The 18,245-nt window shown below is 29.9% G+C and overlaps 3 protein-coding genes across 5 annotated transcripts; 2 read left to right on the top strand and 1 right to left on the bottom strand.

Annotated features, from left to right (window-relative positions):
* The first annotated feature begins 187 nt into the window (after positions 1-187).
* Positions 188-11,021, top strand: LOC107996589 (histone-lysine N-methyltransferase, H3 lysine-79 specific). 3 transcript variants are annotated; one of them, XR_001765838.3, is made up of 12 exons: positions 188-1,278; positions 2,160-2,339; positions 2,425-2,751; positions 2,855-3,122; positions 3,191-3,869; positions 3,947-4,418; positions 4,509-5,120; positions 5,188-5,615; positions 5,694-5,927; positions 5,995-6,242; positions 6,825-6,973; positions 7,927-8,068. XR_001765838.3 is itself a non-coding variant. In XM_017054730.3 (11 exons), exons 1-11 carry the CDS (start codon positions 1,201-1,203, stop codon positions 8,382-8,384), a joined length of 3,984 nt encoding a protein of 1,327 aa, XP_016910219.1. In that variant the 5' UTR covers positions 188-1,200; the 3' UTR covers positions 8,385-11,021. The 3 variants fall into 3 exon arrangements, 2 of the variants coding, with proteins under 2 accessions (XP_016910219.1, XP_061930594.1); XM_017054730.3 differs by lacking the exon at positions 6,825-6,973 and having other exon boundaries at positions 7,927-11,021; XM_062074610.1 differs by lacking the exons at positions 188-1,278; positions 2,160-2,339; positions 6,825-6,973 and having other exon boundaries at positions 2,618-2,751; positions 2,830-3,122; positions 7,927-11,021.
* Positions 11,022-11,351: 330 nt separating this feature from the next.
* Positions 11,352-14,704, top strand: LOC107996591 (A disintegrin and metalloproteinase with thrombospondin motifs adt-1-like). Its single transcript, XM_017054732.3, has 4 exons — positions 11,352-11,542; positions 11,731-11,943; positions 12,013-12,788; positions 12,977-14,704. The coding sequence occupies exons 1-4, from the start codon at positions 11,426-11,428 to the stop codon at positions 14,178-14,180; spliced, it is 2,310 nt and encodes a 769-aa protein (XP_016910221.1). The 5' UTR covers positions 11,352-11,425; the 3' UTR covers positions 14,181-14,704.
* On the bottom strand, positions 14,692-18,225 carry LOC107996590 (dnaJ protein homolog 1). Its single transcript, XM_017054731.3, has 2 exons — positions 17,982-18,225; positions 14,692-16,687 (listed from the first exon to the last, which is right to left on the bottom strand). The coding sequence occupies exon 2, from the start codon at positions 16,674-16,676 to the stop codon at positions 15,612-15,614; it is 1,065 nt and encodes a 354-aa protein (XP_016910220.1). The 5' UTR covers positions 16,677-16,687; positions 17,982-18,225; the 3' UTR covers positions 14,692-15,611.
* Positions 18,226-18,245: the final 20 nt, after the last annotated feature.

Below are 18,245 nucleotides of genomic sequence, written 5' to 3' on the forward strand. Positions count from 1 at the left end.
AAATATTAAGTATTTTTTTGTTAATACTTTAAAAAATAATAATCTTCAATTTTAACTTCATGTTATGTTCTGTCAAATGTATTTTCAATGTGTTATGCAGCATTTTTATTAACTATAAGATAAGATGACTTTAAATAGTAGAACTAAGTTCTGTATATTATCTACAGAGGCGCTGATTCTTGAATGCAACTGCCTACGTGACAAATACCATGTTCTACCAATAGGTCATTCCGTAAATGTAATTGCACTTCTAGAAATATCGATATCGTAACTTTCGCTTTTCTACATGTGCGTGCGTGCATATGTGTGTGTGTGTGTGTGTGTGTGTGTGTGTGTGTGTGTAATAATATATAATAATAAAATAACTTTTTATTTAAAATGAAATAATATTCGATATTAAAAAATAAATTATAAATATTATATATATTCTAATATTCCAATTTGTTAGTAAAAAATTTTTATAAGCATAAATATGTTATAAAATTATTATCATTAAAATATAATACTAAAAACAATTTTCTCTCGTGATTTTAATCTCATTGTTATATTAAAAATTTTTAATAAATCCATTTCTTTTGAAAATAATAAATAAAGTAATATTTAAAAAATATAAACTAATAACATAACAAGAAAATTGTATCCGCGGTCGAAAGTTCAACGGTTCCCGACACGCATGCGCAATACAACAAGTTGGCGCGGAATACCCGGATGTGCTGCCGCACGAGCACGATACGGTAGAAGGAAGAGGCATGACGCCATGTTTTGATGTCGTCATCCCCCCCCAAACCGCTGTTTCTTGAGCAGCACAATAGTCTGTCAGTGTTTTTCTGTTGTGCGCCTCGTGTTCCGTGTTCCTGGTGGCGGTTTTGGCGTATTCCATTGGCCCTCCCCATTGTCGTGTTGAAATTGGATGCTTGCCTTTAAGGCTAACGCTTGTCTTTGTGGATTGACGGTCGCTGAAGGTGGCCTTTCGTGTCTTTTCATGTCCGGGGAAGTAACCGCGGAGCGGGGGGGTCCGCGAGCGTCGTCTACGTGGTGGTAGTGTCCTAGTGCGGGGAGGACGAGCGATCACGATCCTCCACCGAACGGTTAATCCAAGTGATTACGTCACACGATCCTGAGCTGGGCTTTCGAAAGAAACGATTTACTAAAGAAGTGGACGGGGACGACGACGGGGACGAAGACGACGGCCCTGCTAAAATGGAGCTGCGCCTGCACTCGCCAGCCGGAGCAGAACCGATCGTCTATCAATGGCCCCTTACTTCTGGATCCGGATCTGTGAGTAAATTTTATTAATTGCGCATTTAATAATATTCTATATAAAAATATACATATATATAGGAAATATATAAAAAAGTATGTAACCTGTCGTTTATCCCTCATCCTCACAGCTGATCGTACATGTATCACACGATGAGAATTTTCCCCACTATTATTTTGTTATAATGTCACGTTTATTTTAATTCAGAATCAAAAAATCTTTTGAATTCGTAAGTTTTTCATATCAAATAATTATTAATAACTATTTCCATATGCATAATCTTTAATTATATATACTATAGTGTATGTGCATATAAAAAAAAAATTTTTTCAAAATAATTTTTTTTTTGAATAATTTTTTTATTTTTTGATTTTTGCTCATAATCATTTTTTCAATTATTTATTTTTATTTTATTTTATTTTATTTTTATATACTAATGAGACATTTTTATTATAATATCATAAATTATATTATTTATATATTGAATTAGAAATGTTTCTTATATAAAATAATTTTATTTTAATTTTATAAAAATTGTTATTGATTTAAATTTATAGAAATATTTCTTGAAATATGAAAATAAATTTAATAAATTTCTTTTTATAATCATAACCATAAATATACAAGCATATTGATTATGATAGTAAGAAATTTCAAGAAATAGAAAATTTTTTTATGTTGTAAATTTTTATTTCTAATTTATCTTTTGTTTATTATATATCTTTTTTTAAATGTAATTTTATATATCTCATATATGTGTAAGTTATAAATATTTACTATTGATTTAAAATATTAAATAATTTAAAAAAAGGATAGACAAAATAGAATTATTTAATTTATTCAAAACGAATTTTATATATATTTATATAAATAAATAGGTTTTATTCATTTATTATAGGATCGTCACGATGGTGCACTTGATGTTGTTGAAACAATGAGATGGGTTTGTGAGGATTTGCCAGATTTAAAACTACCATTAGAAAATAACATTTTATGTGATTATGACACAAGAGATTATGAAAGTATGAAAAATTTATGTGACAGATTTAATAGAGCAATTGATAGTTTAGTTCAGTTGGTAAGTAGAAAAATTAATTATATCTATTACCTAAGTTCATAATTTTTTTGTTAATCTCTATTCTAACTAAAATAATTTAATATAGGAAAAAGGCACTAGTTTACCATCACAAAGGTTAAATAAAAGACCTAGTCGAGGTTTATTAAAACATATACTTCAACAAACATATAATCAAGCAGTAGTGGAACCAGACAAATTAAATCAATATGAACCTTTTTCACCAGAAGTTTATGGAGAAACAAGTTATGAATTAGTATGTCAAATGATTGATCAGATTGATGTAACAGAAGATGATGTATTTGTTGATTTGGGATCTGGAGTTGGTCAAGTAGTTCTACAAATGGCTGCAGCTACTTTATGTAAAATTTGTATTGGTGTTGAAAGAGCTGATGTACCATCAAGATATGCACAGGTATATTATTTTTTTATCAGATTAATTAATAAAAACATATTTTTTTATTAATAATAAATTCTTATACAAGTTTATTAGTCAAGTTATTTTTGTCAAATATTAGAGTATGGAAGTAAACTTTCGTAAATGGTTGAATTGGTATGGAAAAAGATGCGGCGAATATCGTTTGGTAAAAGGCGATTTTTTAGCTGATGAACATCGTGAAAGCATTACCGGAGCTACAATAGTATTTGTCAATAATTTTGCATTCGGTCCAACAGTGGATCATCAATTAAAGGAGCGATTTGCTGATTTACGGGATGGTGCACGCATTGTATCATCAAAATCATTTTGCCCTCTTAATTTTCGCATAACGGATAGAAATCTCAGTGGTAATGTATTATATTTTTAAAAAGCTAAGAAATATAATAAAAATGTTTAAAAACATATTTATTTATAGATATTGGCACAATAATGCATGTCTCGGAAATGTCACCGCTGAAAGGTTCTGTCTCGTGGACTGGTAAACCAGTGTCTTATTATCTACATGTAATTGATCGTACTAAGTTAGAACGTTATTTCCACCGCTTAAAGAACAATAAACAAGGTGGCGATGAAAATTCTGATTCTGTGATAAATAACACTGCCAGCAGTAGTAATAAGATTACAAATAGAAATGAGAGAGGTGACAGAGCTAAACGAGATCTTTCAAGACAGTTAGAAAGCCCAAATCATTCAGAACAACAAGGAACAAATAGTGATTCAGATATAGATGAGAATAATATTAAAAATCGTCGGCAACCAAATAAGATTCGTAGAAAGTTAAATAGAAAATCTAATGGAATAACAAGACCTCCGGCTAGAGGTAGACAAAGAGGAAGAGGCGTGAAGAAATCGAAACCCAAGAAAGCAATTAATATTTCTGGTCTGGATTTATTACATAGTCAAACATTACTTAGCACATCTCCACAAGCTCTGGGAAAGAAACCACCGCCTGCGCCTGGTTGTGTAGATCAACAATTGTCTTCATTATCACTTTCATTACAATCACATTCCACCTCTGTACACGAAGAACTTAGTATACCACCTGCTCCGTCCGCCACTCCATATGCATTACAAATACTTTTGGACTTGTACAGGTAGATTTATTTTTTGTAAAATATATATGCGTATTTTTATACAAATTTCTCTTAACTAATATATTTTTTTTATATAGGGACCAATTCATGCTCATGTTAGAATCAATGAGAACTCCTTCATACAGAGTATCAGTCAATACAGATATTGCAAAAGAAAGAGAAAGAAATTCAAAATTGCAATCAAGAGCGGCGCAACTAGAAAAACAAATAAAAGTATTAATTGATGATAGTGTAGCACTTTTAAAAGCAAGAATGACAGAGTTAGGTATAAATGCAACATCACCTGGAGATTTACTTGCAAAAGCTAAAGAGATAGTTCTTAGACATAAACAATTGCAAGCTAAAGCAAGTAAGCTGCAAGCTCAAGTTGCATCTATGGAAAGTGAACAATCAAGATTAACTGCACTTAGACATCAAGAATTACAAGAGAAATATAACAGTCTTACAAATACAAATGGCATATCAAATCCACCACAACCACTTACTCAGGATTACATATTGAAAGAAATTTCCGCAACTTTGTCTCAACGTAAAAGATTACATTGTCAAGTTAGTAAAATATTTTTTCATTATATTGTAATTATTAAATAAATGTTTAAAGAGAATATTTAAATAAATTGAATTCTAATAAATTCATAGGTGTCCAAATTGGAACATGAATTAAATGTCTTGGAAAGAGCAAGTAATGAAAAACAGGTTGCTGCAATAGCTCAACAACAAAGAGAGGCAAGTTCTAAACATTCACAAAATCAACATCATCAGCAGCAAAATGGAAAAAGCGGATCATCACGAAAAAATAGAGAAGGACGTTCTAGATCACAAGAATGGCCTGACGTTCCTGATATTGGAAAAATACAAGAAAATAATCCAGAAATATTGGCGCAAAAAATTTTGGAAACTGGCAGACAAATAGAAGCTGGTCGAATATTAAGACAAAATACTAATACAAGTAATAATTCTAGAACTAGACTGCCACAAGCATCTCTCAGTTTTTCTACTACATCATCCATTTCATCCTCACAAACACAAATAAATAATAAAGAAACAACAAATAGAACTCAGGAACCTCCTAGAGTTGCAAATTTTGAAGATAGATTAAAAAGTATTATTACAAGTGTTCTAAATGAAGATCAACAAAATAGAAATAAGCAACAACAAATGCAACTACAGGTGCAATTACAAAATCAGACTGAGCAGGATAGGAAACGTATTACATTACCACAAAATGTTTCTACTCCTGATTATACACAGGTAATTTTTTACAGTAATTTTATAGTTTGATATACGAATATCTACAATTTAAATCACTTTTTTTTAGGTTTCACCTGCGAAGTTAGCACTTCGCCGTCACCTCTCTCAAGAACGTCTTTCTTCTCATTTAACACCACCTGACAGACCAACAATCGACTCGAGGCAGTCGAGTCATGATAATCGTATTGTAACAGGAGGAAATGGACTGCTCGGTACTAGAACAATAGGTGATTTAGTCAGTGGAGAAATAGAAAGAACATTAGAAATATCAAATCAATCTATAATAAATGCAGCTGTCGATATGAGTGCAATGATAAGGCCGGAAACTGTATATTCTCCTATTAGTAGACCAGCTAGTGCAGAAGGTGATGCTGGTTTATCAACTCTTGCTCATGTAGCTAGTTATGCTCCAACTTGTTCTGCAGTTTCAACATGCACTCCTACTACCACTTCAAGATCATCTGTATTATTTACACCAGTAACACAACCACAAAGGTATCAAATTATACTATTATGTAAAAGTTATTTTTAATAATTTTATTTTATAATTCATTTATTATATTCTTTATTTAGATACACACCAGTTCAATTACCTCGTGCAGACATCAAACCTTATCACGAATCGTATTTCTCTGATAATCCTTCTCAATCACTTACACAGAGTCATCCTCCACCATCATTACATTCATCACAGACTACATCAAATGGAGAGCTTTTGCCAGTAGAAGGATTAGCTGCATCTTTACATGCTCGTATATTAAATAATCACAATACTAAAACTGAATCAATACTGACTACAAATAGAAGGTATTAAAATTTTATTCTCATTTTTTCTATGGAAAAAATCATCTAATACATATTTATTTTGTAATAGATTTCAGCCATATCCTCGATATGCAACTAGTAGCAACAATGGCAGTGCAACAACAAATGGTATGGTGACAGCCATTTGTCAATCACAATCTTCAATGTCAGTAAAAACAGAGGCAGTCGTGTCATCAGTAAGCACAAGTGGAGCGCCATTAAGTCCTCTTGTAGAACCACATTCTAATACATCTACACCACTAGTTGATGAACCTCAAATGACAACACAGAGACAACGAAATGGTATTGGCGATGACGGTAAGCAGAATATTCTATATTTTTATTTTACTCTTTCTCTATTATGCATTCTATAGAAATTAGAGTAGAAGATGCTTTGGAATGTATATATTCAAGTTTTAAAATATGCTTTTTACACTGGCTGTAAAAAAAAATGAATATATTAATAAATGTTTAATAATTTTAATAATTTCAATAGAAATTAAATATCAAATTCTTTGGAATATTATATTTATTAATGAAATCAATTACTTTTTATAATGCAACCATATTTAATAATATAAATTACCAACCCAACAGAATGGAAAAAATGTAAAAAATATTTATATTTTATGTTTTTATATTTTATTTGATTTTATTATTAAGATATATGATTTATTTAATCTGTTCATAAATAGGTTTTATATCTTTATATAAAACTTGTAACACTCTGCTTTATCTTTTTTTAAAACACTATTATATTAGTTTCTGCTATGCATCTTTTATTAGTTTTTTTATGCACTAATGGTTTAAGATCATTGTCTATGGTTTACTTTATCTTATGGAGCTGGTATTTGATCTTTATTTATATTTATTTTTGTTGTTGTTTGCTGTATTTGTTAGATGCACTGTAGCTGTTTGTTGGTTAGATCTGTCTGTCACATACTCAATCTCACTCACAACCCTTGAAGCTTGTTTTGTTAGAGATTGAGACACATTCAGAGGGAGAAATCAAAAAGTATGGCTGCCTGTGGGTTGGTTCGTGGTTGCTGGTGAGTTATCCTACAGGGGTTGTTCAAAATTCTTTCTTTATTATCATTATTACAGCCATTCGATAAAACAAATTTAGATTCTTAATTTTATATTTGTAAATGATATATTAAATTTATATTATATATATTATAATTTATATTATATATATTAAATATCTGTGTGTAATATAATACGTTTTCCATGAAAATAAGCCAGACTCAAGAAATTAAAAAAAGAAAAAAAAAGAAAATAAATGATAGAGATTATTTTACATTTTGCAGCCTACTTATGCATTTAGAAACTTAAGAACAGATAAAGCATGTTAGATTTATATGAAAATACTGTATTCTTAGTCAATGGGTTTTTGTAATTTTGGTGCATGTTTTTCTGCATGATAGAATAATTTATAAAATGCTATTAATTTAGTGTTTTTTTCATTGAGTAGTTGTATAAGTTATAGAAGAAAAGATGAAGTGGATGTTATAAGGTACTGTACATGATAATACACATTATAATACATATATGTATATATAATACATATTTTTATTTTCTAAGAAATAATATATTATATAATAAAAAAATATTCTATTTTATGAGTAAATTTAATTTATTGATTATATAATAAATATTTATAGATTTCAATTTTCATTATAATATCTGTCTTATGATATGATATCTATCTTTAACTATATTTATTTTAAATGTATAACTTTTTATATTTTCTTTCAAATAATATTCACTATTATAGTATACAATATAGATAATACTGTATTATTTTATGAATAAAATTATTACACAATTCATAATATAACACCTATAGATATTAAAAAATGATAAAGTAACAATTATAAAAAAACAAATATATTTTTATTATATTTTTATTAAAAAGGGTTATTGGCTTATTTTTATGAAAATACATTATCGTCTTAGATATATTAAACAGTGTAGTAACTAAATAGAACTCATTTTGCAGATGGAGAGGCAGATTGGCAAGATCGTATCAGTTCTGGATTTGATAGACTGGTTGCTTTTGCGTCTACAGAACTAGATAAGCGAAGAAGGTCGACAGAGGGAGTAAATACGAGTCCTGATAGTGGTTTAGGATCTGATAGCACTGTGACAGGACCTCCACCAGTAATTCCATCACCGGACGAAGCACTAGGACCTCCTCGTACACCTTCACCGACTAGTCCTCGTCCACCCAATCCCTCCAATGGTAGTACGAGCAGTAACAGCAGCAGTAATAGTAGCACATCTTCGGTGCCTCTAAAATATCAACGTCAACTGGATCCGGAACGACATCATTTTAAGAAAAAGTTTTTTCATAGAGATTGGAATAATTCTGGTAGTACCAGTAAGTTTCGTCCTAAAGGCAAGGATTGGGATTGGAATCATTCAGGACAGTGGCCTTCGAATGACGAACAATCTTAATCAACTTTTTATACATCCTATCTAAAAAAAAGCAAGTATATTAAGCTTTTAATATCTTTCTTATGATTATTAGGTTCGCAATAATTGAATTGGACATAGTCCGTATTTCCTTGGTTGCGAGACAGTAGAATTCTATTTATCTGAACTCTATTAATGAAATTTTTAGTGTCTAATTAACTAAAGTTTTATTGAATCTATTTATTTGAAGATGAATTATTATTTGATTTAAATCATAGATAATAAGGAAAGTCAATAATCTTCTACTATATGAATTATATGAACTGTTTATTTTCTGATATGTTCAGATAAATGTAATTCTATTGAATATATTTTTCGTAATAGAAATATTATTTCTTTTCCTTCTGCTTTTTGCAGTGAATCCTTAATTATTTTATGTACAATGTTAGTACATTAGATATCTTTATAGTAAATAATTCTATGAAGCACGATTCTCAATTAGAGTTATGAGTTTATTTTTTTCTTTTTCATTTTTTTCTTTCTTCTTTTTTGTATTAAAAAAGAAGCGACATTCGAGCCAAGGGCTCTCTAATTTGTTTTTGCTTTCATATGTTTCATTACGTATAAATATATTTATTTAATAGATATCTTCATTATGAGGCTAAATGTACTGTGAAATTTATTCGAAATGTTATATTTCGATCCAAAATGTATTATGAAATTTTTTCGAAATGTTATATTTCGATCAAAAATGTACTGTGAAATTTTTTCGAAATGTTATATTTCGTTCAAAAATCTAATATTTAGCCATATATAGATATGAACCTATATACACGCATATAGATATGAAGGTCAGAGAAACATGAAAAATGTTGCTAATTAATAATAATACTCACTGGTGAGTATTTAAACTGAATATTATCATTTTTGCTAAAAGAAAAAGAAAACATTTTAGAGTATAATCATTGTCGATTTGATATATCATTGTCAATTTGACATATAATGTGTTTGATATAAAAATGTGTTTGCCTTCATAAATATATGCTAATACCATAGAGATTATATTCCGTGAAAAAAAAAAAGAAAAAAAAAAGGAAGAAATATTAAAAATTTATAAATGGACGCGTCTATAGTACACGACCATTACATGTAAAATGTAGTAAAGCAAATGAAAGTGCTGTGTAAAAAATGTACTATATATTATGAACGTTGAAGCTAACGTAACTAGCTGACAAATTGGAAAGAAAAAAGCTACCAAAACCTATGTGTGTTCGTAGCAAATATTCGCTGCATATTTTATACGCGGCTCTGTATCCCCTGATTGTTTCTTGAGGATGCAGTATCGAAGTGTTCACTGTTGTTCATAAATGAAATATGACAACAGATAGCAAAGAATAGTCATTTCACTAACCAGAAGTTAAATTTAATTCATTTTCCTTTTTCTGTTTTTGTTTCTTTTTCTGGCACAAATTTACCCACTGATTTGTAAGATTGTGCAAAATAATCCAAAGAACAATCTCTCTACGAGAGTTAAATAGACAATTTTTCCCAGCAGGGTTTGATGACTTGAAATAATCTCGTTGATAAATATGAGATTCGATTTGTAAATATGATGCGATGCACTTTTTAAAAAAATAGACGCATCTACGTTGTATAAAAGATTTTTTAGTCATTGTGTCCTAAATATAGCGCAAAAGATTTGTAGAGAAAAAGAGAGTAAGAGCGAGAGCGAACGAGAGAGAGAGAGAGAGAGAGAGAGAGAGAGAGAGAGAGAGAGAGAGAGAGAGAGAGAGAGAGAGAGAGAGAGAGAGAATGGGGAATGAGCGAATAAGAGAAACAACCAAGTGAATTTCATGGATTGAAATGTAAAAAAAGAAAAAAGAAAAGAGCCAGAAAAAATCAATCGCTCGCCGTACTTGATTGTAATTAGTTATCAAATTATTTAATAATCCCCTTATACATTAATATGATATAATTAAATAATGATGTAGGCACCTGCCAAGTTTAGCATGTTATATACACTGCCGAAACTTCTATTAATTTTATTATTGATCATGATTATTATTTATTGTTTTTTATTGAAATATTTTAATACTAAGGTTTTTGTAACAAGCATATTTTCTCTTTCATTCCTACCTTCCATTTGCGTGATTTATCATATAGTAAAAAAAAGAAAAAAATGAATCTTGCAAATCGTGGTATAATGAAAAATATTGACATTGTTGTATTGTTATCATTTTATTTACTCGATCTCTTCAGCGCCGAGAAGAAGAAATAAGAGAGAAAAACAACATAGAATGGTAGACAAATTTTTAAGCGTATATCATCAATTGAAGAAATTTATTACAAAATTGCCTGATTATGTTAATCATTATCTATGCAATAATATACTTTTGTTGTAAACGAAAGGAAATGCTAGTACGTTTGTTAGGATAATACATTGATTTGCTGCGTGAGCGAACAATGGTTGAAATATAGGTATATATATATATATGTGTGTATATATATATACACCAGAAATGATCATAATACGATTTTATAGAACCGAGATGTAAACAGTATCTGTAGATATAATGCAACAAAGTACAAAGTTCTACCTGAACAGATTATATTTCATACAGTATCTGTTTTGTACATCGAGTAATCAATGCATTGAAATATACCACATTTTTATCTTAATTTATTAAATCTTTAATCGTTCCATTGATAATGCTGTTATCATGTTTATTAAAGAAAAAATATATATTTTATACTATTGTCTAATATATACTGTAAATTGTATAGAATACGGGATTTATGGTAAAAAAAAAAAAAAAAAGAAAAAAAACATATCCTATGAATTCCGTTTCCTATGCACCATGATGCACGTTAACATAGAATTACTGCTATTATTATATAATTCGTTCAAATTTCAATGTCAATGACATTTGCAATAGAGGTGCCAGCATACATTTCGCATTTTATATATATTTTTGCAAAAGATAAACAATATACGGGTTTCATAATTTGCATTTATATGCATATATAAGAACAAGTTTGTTCATTCTTCTAAATACTTGAACTTGAAATTCATAACGCGCGTTATGGCTTTAATATTAAAAACTGTTTTGTTACTTTTATTTCATTTAGTATACGGTCAAAACATACAGGATATTGAAATTATTTTATTACCATTATGGAATGCAGAAGATAGATCAGAGGTAGTTATTCATTGCAACATTTATATATACATATATTATTATATATATATAAATTAAAAAATAGATTCAATATGTATGTCTTGAATCTGATATATATAGTTTTACATTACATAGTGCTAAATCATTCTCATACATATTTTTCATTTAGAATCTTCATTATGATAAATCATTTAATCAAACCATTACAGGTACCTTTAAATTTCAAAGCTTTTGATCATTCGATTGAATTAACATTACATAAAAACGATAAAATTATAGCACCTCAATTTCAAGTTTGGAAGCATAGTGATGCAGATACTCTGGAAGAATTACCGGAACTTAATAAACCAATATTGTGTCATTATCTTCATAAAGATAATCTTAGTTCGGCTGCAATAAGTCTTTGCGGAGAACATGGAATGGTCAGTATCAGAATTTAAAAATATAAAAAAAGAAAGACATTTCATAAAATAGCTTATTTTTCATCACAGTATGGTCTAGTTTTTCTGAAGAATATTACATTAGAAATCATGCCTCTTCAAAGTCAGAAAATCTCATTTTTCGATAATATTAAACGTTCAGAAACGTTGAAAGAGCCTCATATCGTCAAAAGAACTTACGGTCCTTTTACGTTTTTCGAAGATGAACTGAAATATTACATTCCGGTTTACAATCACTTAAGGAAAGAAGAAGGAAATCAGAACGGAGAACCACTTGAAAATATCAACAAAAATAACATGAATGATGTTTTAACGTTGGAATTAGCACTGTTCTTTGACGAGACTGGTTATAATCTTTTTTCACCTTTTTTTGATAGAAACGATGAGAAAATTCTTGATATGTTACTAGCTTATATAAATGGAATACAAGCGGTTTATCACCATCCAAGTTTAGGAATTGCAATCGATATTTCTCTTGTTAGACTCGAAATTATGCAAAAACAGCCTGAAGATTTACCGCATCATGATGGGGAACGAGGAAAATTATTGGATTCTTTTTGCAATTATGCTAAAAAGAATAATCCCGCGAATGAATTTAATCCTAATCATTGGGATATGGGATTATATGTTTCTGGTTTGGATTTTTATGTTATGGAAGATGGACAAAAAAATAGTGCTACTATGGGATTAGCTATTGTAAATGGATTATGTATCGAACAATATTCTTGTGTTATTGCTGAATTAGGCGTAACAAATCAATTTGGAAAGCCTTTTCCATCAGCTGGTTTCACATCTATTTATGTAGCTGCGCATGAAATGGGACATAAGTAAGTTTAATATTAATTAATTAATATTTTAAGTAAAATGAGTTAACTCTTTGTGATCAATTTTTATATTCAACACAATGCAACAACGCTGCAACAACTTACATATACTTCAACTTCGAATGCAAAGGGTTAAATTACTTTTTCTTCGTAAATCTTAATTCATTGACTAATATCTTTTTTCTAAAAAGTTTAGGAATGCATCACGATTCAACAGGAAACACATGCCCAAAAGATGGCTACATAATGTCTCCTAGCAGAGGTATTTATGGAGAGACTATTTGGTCAGAATGTAGCCGGGAAGTAGCACAAAAGCTTCCATATACAAAATCTTGCCTCAAAGATAAATCAATTCATTCTTCAATGAATAATCGACTAGATCATACAAGGTTCTTTAATCTCCCAGGAAGAGAATGGACCGCTAAAAAACAATGTGAAATGTTTCTCCGAGACAAGGATGCCATGGTGGCCACATTCTATAAAGTTTGTGAATCTTTGCAATGTAAAACTCCTCATAGAAACGGTTATTTCTTCGCTGGACCAGCTCTAGATGGAACTTATTGCGCACCAGGGAAAGAATGTCGCAGTGGTGAATGTAAAAACGTCTTACAAATTTATCCCGGTTTGAATAAACCTTCTATTGAACCAGGTGGATGGAGTGAGTGGAAAACAGGACCTTGCAAAAGTGGATGTCTATTGAAGTCTACCGGTGCTCAAATAAGAGAACGATTTTGCAACACATCAATACCAAAAAACACAGAAATTGATTGCCAGGGATTACATTTCGATATTATCCTTTGTAGAGATGAAAATCTATGCAATAAAAAACGTAAAAACATAAATGAGTTTGCGACACTAAAATGTGGAGAATTCAGTGAAAGATTGCCAGAATTAGACGCCAAAAGTGGTGGATTGCAGGCACTGCACGAGCCCGAAAGACCATGGATGGCCTGTGCTATATTCTGTCGACGAAAAGACATAGCATCTTATTACACACCGCGTGTGGAATTAAATGACCTTGGCCTTGACCCATACTTTCCAGATGGTACATGGTGTCATACTGAAGAGGGACAAAATTATTTTTGTCGTCAGCATCACTGTCTTCCTGAGAATTTTCATTTTGAAAAAACGCTACTGAATGATCGTCAAAACAACGATGCAGAATTTAGTCCTCAAAATGCGCTTGCAAAAGAAATTCATTTTAATGATCAAATAATCAAATATTTGAGTTTGGGGCCTGATGGATTACCCCTCTTGACTTCTCTTCCATATAATATTAGATTTCCACAAGATGAGAATGAATGGATCGATAAAGATTACATAGAATTGATTAAACCAACAGAGGAAACATTTTTCAAATTATCATATAAAAAAGGAATTAAAAAAAGAATATAAATGACTTTCTTGTTTATAATAAAATTTCATGATTTTTATTTTTTTTAATATCAATGATTACTTATTATTAGATACTTATTAAAAATTTTATTATTGATCTCAATTTTTTATTTCATTTTGATAAGTTTTAAGTTAAGTACTTTTCTATCACATGGATTTTTAACTATAATTGATAAGATCATAATATGAAATCATATGTTTAAGATAAACAATTATTACAAAAATTCAGATTATTAAATATATCAAATATATATTTCTCTTTTTTTTTTCTTATTATAATTTTCTCATTATTGTTCAATCATTTCTTTTTTCTTATACGTGCAGTATAAATATAAATATATCAATATACCAGAAAATTGTATATATATCTACTGCTTCACTACACGGTTGTGTGAAAGTATCTCTGGGAGATAGGATAATGACGTCACTTTGCTGTCTATTTTAAGAATGTCTCGATGTTATATCCACTATAGGAGCGATCATGAGACAAGGAATGAATAAAAATACAGAATTGTGTCACTTAATTGTATCGATATTATTTTAGCGTACAAATAATTAACCAACCATTAAAATTAAGAAGACGCGTTACATAAGAAAATCAGCTCGATATTACAAATAGTTGTTTATACACTGCTTTTATATGACAAAAACTTCCACCAATCATTAAAGTTAAACAAAATTAATGAGCAAAATACGATTTTCTTTAGAGTTTTTAAATATACTACTTCTTTTTTTACTATCATATTAATATTATTATAATAATTTATTGAAAACAATAACAAATTGAATCATGATATATAAAAAATCAAATAAAGTAAAAGAAATATGATTATTGAACAAAATGATGGTGGTATAATTTGTCATGTTTTTGCAGATTTTCTGCTCATACAAATCAGACGCACTGTATACATTTACATTAAAGAATACTTACAGACCATACACACATACATAAACTTACATTCATTCATTCAAATATATTTGTATACATAATACATACTCTGAATGTACAAAATGAACAAAATGAAGCAGATCGCATTCATACAGAGTTGCGCTATAACAAATTCACTCTGTTAAATATAACTTAATGTAAATATTTCAATCTTAATTGCTATTTAGGATCTTTCTTCCCGCGTGTAAAGGCAAAATACGTTCCACTGTGCTATCAAAGCATTGATGATCCACTTTTTCATTCTAATGAACATAAATTTGCCTAAACCGAAAACGTGATTACTTTACATTTGACTAATGGAAAATCACATTTTCCTAACTATAAAATAAAATTATTATTTGCGTCGCTTCAACAAATATTTTTTTACAGCTCTCTAATCACGTATTATGTACTAGAACGTACACTCTCGTCAATTAGAATGATTAGAGAACTGTCGTTGTGATGACATGTAATTATCCTTTTTTTTTTTCAATTTTGCGTGTTCAATTCGGTAGAGTATCGTATAATATGTCCTTTGCACTTTGGGATAATGTTTCAGGAAATTTGATGTCAAATGAAACCAGGAGATCACCTTTTCTTGATGGTTCTTTTGGGAATGGTAAACCATGACCCTGAATCCTCCTAACCATATTAGGTTTTACAATTTCTCTAGTCAAATTTAAGTTGATTTTTTCGCCAATAAGCGTAGGAACTTCAATAACAGTACCACATAAAGCTTGTTTTAAACTTAGCTTGCAAGTATATCTTATATCACTGCCCTCTCTTCTAAAAAGAGGATGTGGTTTGTCTCTAATGATGAAAACAATATCTGCTGGAACTTTCCCACGGCCTTGATCACCTTCTTTTTGGAAAGTGATCTTTGTACCAGCCTTCCATCCAGGTTTGACATTAATTGTAAGGACTTTGTCCTCCTTTTTGGTAGAACCATCAGGTTGTACAACTCGTTTGGAAATTTTCATTTTCTTTGTACAACCACGTAAAATTTCTTCTAAACTGATATATAAGTCATGTTCAATAGCAGGATCTTGAGCACGATCTTTGTTACCTCCTCTACCAGAGTTTGGTCCCACAAAATTAAAAGAATGTGATCTGAAAGCTCCACTTTGGCCACTTTGACGTTGGGGACCAACTCCTAATCCAAGTGGATCATCTATGTCCATATCATCATCATGAAAACTAAATACTCGATTTCCTAAAGGACCTCCAAATTCAAAGAAAGTTTGGAAAGGACTAGCAGAACCAAAAAATTGAGCAAAAGTTGCTTTTGGATCTCCATGGAAAGTATATGTTGTGCCACCACCGCCTCCTCCTGCTGATCCAGCTCCTCCCTTTAATCCTTCTTCTCCAAATTTATCATAGACTTCTCTCTTTTTAGCATCAGAAAGAACTTCATAAGCTTCAGCTATTTCTTTAAATTTTTCTTCTGCTCCAGCACTTCTATTTTTATCAGGATGATATTTCAATGCTAATTTTCTATATGCTTTTTTTATTTCATCATCAGTGGCATTTTTGTTTATGCCTAATATTTTATAGTAATCTTTCCCCATTGGTCACTGATCTGCAACAATTTAAATAAAAGGAAAATTGATACATTGTTTTTCTAGAAATAAAACATACAAATATTTTTAGTAATAAATTTATTTTCATCTTCATTTACAATTATTAAATTACATTTCAAATTTTTTTAATAGTATTTTTTTAAATTATATTTAAATAAGCATTTATTTCAATTTAAAATATTTTCTATATTAAATTATAAATAAATTCATAAAATATTCTGCAGCTTATTGTGATTTAATTTCTATACCTATTACGCATTTTATTTAAAATTATATTGCTACATACATCGCAATCATTACATATACTACAAGCATGATCCAAACGAAATATTACATCATTACAAACATGTTTTTTTATATCGTATAATTCTCTATATTGATGGTTTGGGAAACGATATTTAATGCAACGTGACCATAAAAGTGCGTCTGCTTCTGAAGTTTCAAGTACGATTTCGACGTCACACTGCACAAAGAACTGTTTTCATCTTTTATAGATTCTTAGCGCATATAGAAGATATGTTTTTTATTACGAATATAAATCAAACTTACGATTGTATATCTACATATTTTATTTTTTTATTTGCACAATTTTACACAATAAAATTAAAGTTCATCAACAGAATTAAATAAAATTAACAAGATCTCTATAAAAAATTGTTGTACTAAATTCTTAATTTTTTTACTAATAACTTTCACGATCAAATAATCAAACGTCAATGTAATTAGTATAAATACTATTATTATTGTATAGATTTTGCAATCAAAAGACAAGTATCAAGGAATTAAGTATGAAAAGAGTATGTAATTTTCAAAATTTGAAAACATGATTTTAAATCAGATTGCATTTACTAGCACATTAAAGTCATAAAAACATGAAACATTTTGCATTCATCTGATCGAAACACAAGTAGAATAATAGCATATAGATACTAATTACGATTGCCAATGATCTGCCATTTTTTCGCATATTCTCGAGGAAAGAAATATGGATGTCTCTCTAACGCACACCCACGAATGTATTTCACCGATATCTATTTCTGGCAATGATGAGCGCGTATAAGCGACGAACGTGTCTGCTTCTGCAAACGTGCAACGATTTTGAGCAGTGTAAAAATAAATTCTACAGTATCCACGATGGCTGCCCTAATCTGCATTTATGTCTTATAAAATCATGCATCGAATATACGCGAATAATTTCCCATTACTCATGAGATCGCCCATTTTTTTCACCCAAACATCTGACAGAATCGAAGATTTCTACGGAATATCGTTTACATTTTTCATTCAACTTACCGTTTATTGTTCTTGTGGTTACTTAATAAATTATAAAATCCAATTGGCACTTAATTCACTAAATTTTTTAAAACGTTATGCAAATTAATGAAATATTTATTTCTAACAGATGGCCCGAAACAACATTTAACACCTCTCTTCACGTACTAAAGTGTCGCGTAAGCTGTGCAGTCCATATATACAAACTTTCCTTCTAGTGGCTTCCGGAACTTTCGAGAATAGGTCGACGGCAGTTCCGTAGCACTTATTTAATGACGTCAGTAG

Source organism: Apis cerana, linkage group LG5 (assembly GCF_029169275.1).
Source record: "Apis cerana isolate GH-2021 linkage group LG5, AcerK_1.0, whole genome shotgun sequence".
Taxonomy (NCBI): domain Eukaryota; kingdom Metazoa; phylum Arthropoda; class Insecta; order Hymenoptera; family Apidae; genus Apis; species Apis cerana.

What these genes read in the sequence shown, in the direction of transcription:
- LOC107996589 (XM_017054730.3), top strand. Translation starts at nt 1,201, where the DNA reads ATGGAGCTGCGCCTGCACTCGCCAGCCGGAGCAGAACCGATCGTCTAT. An exon ending in CTACTCCTGATTATACACAG is followed by an intron (nt 5,121 to 5,187) that starts GTAATTTTTTAC and finishes ACTTTTTTTTAG; the next exon opens with GTTTCACCTGCGAAGTTAGC. An exon ending in ATACTGACTACAAATAGAAG is followed by an intron (nt 5,928 to 5,994) that starts GTATTAAAATTT and finishes ATTTTGTAATAG; the next exon opens with ATTTCAGCCATATCCTCGAT.
- LOC107996591 (XM_017054732.3), top strand. Translation starts at nt 11,426, where the DNA reads ATGGCTTTAATATTAAAAACTGTTTTGTTACTTTTATTTCATTTAGTA. An exon ending in ATGCAGAAGATAGATCAGAG is followed by an intron (nt 11,543 to 11,730) that starts GTAGTTATTCAT and finishes AAACCATTACAG; the next exon opens with GTACCTTTAAATTTCAAAGC. An exon ending in GCGCATGAAATGGGACATAA is followed by an intron (nt 12,789 to 12,976) that starts GTAAGTTTAATA and finishes TTTTCTAAAAAG; the next exon opens with TTTAGGAATGCATCACGATT.
- LOC107996590 (XM_017054731.3), bottom strand. Translation starts at nt 16,676, where the DNA reads ATGGGGAAAGATTACTATAAAATATTAGGCATAAACAAAAATGCCACT.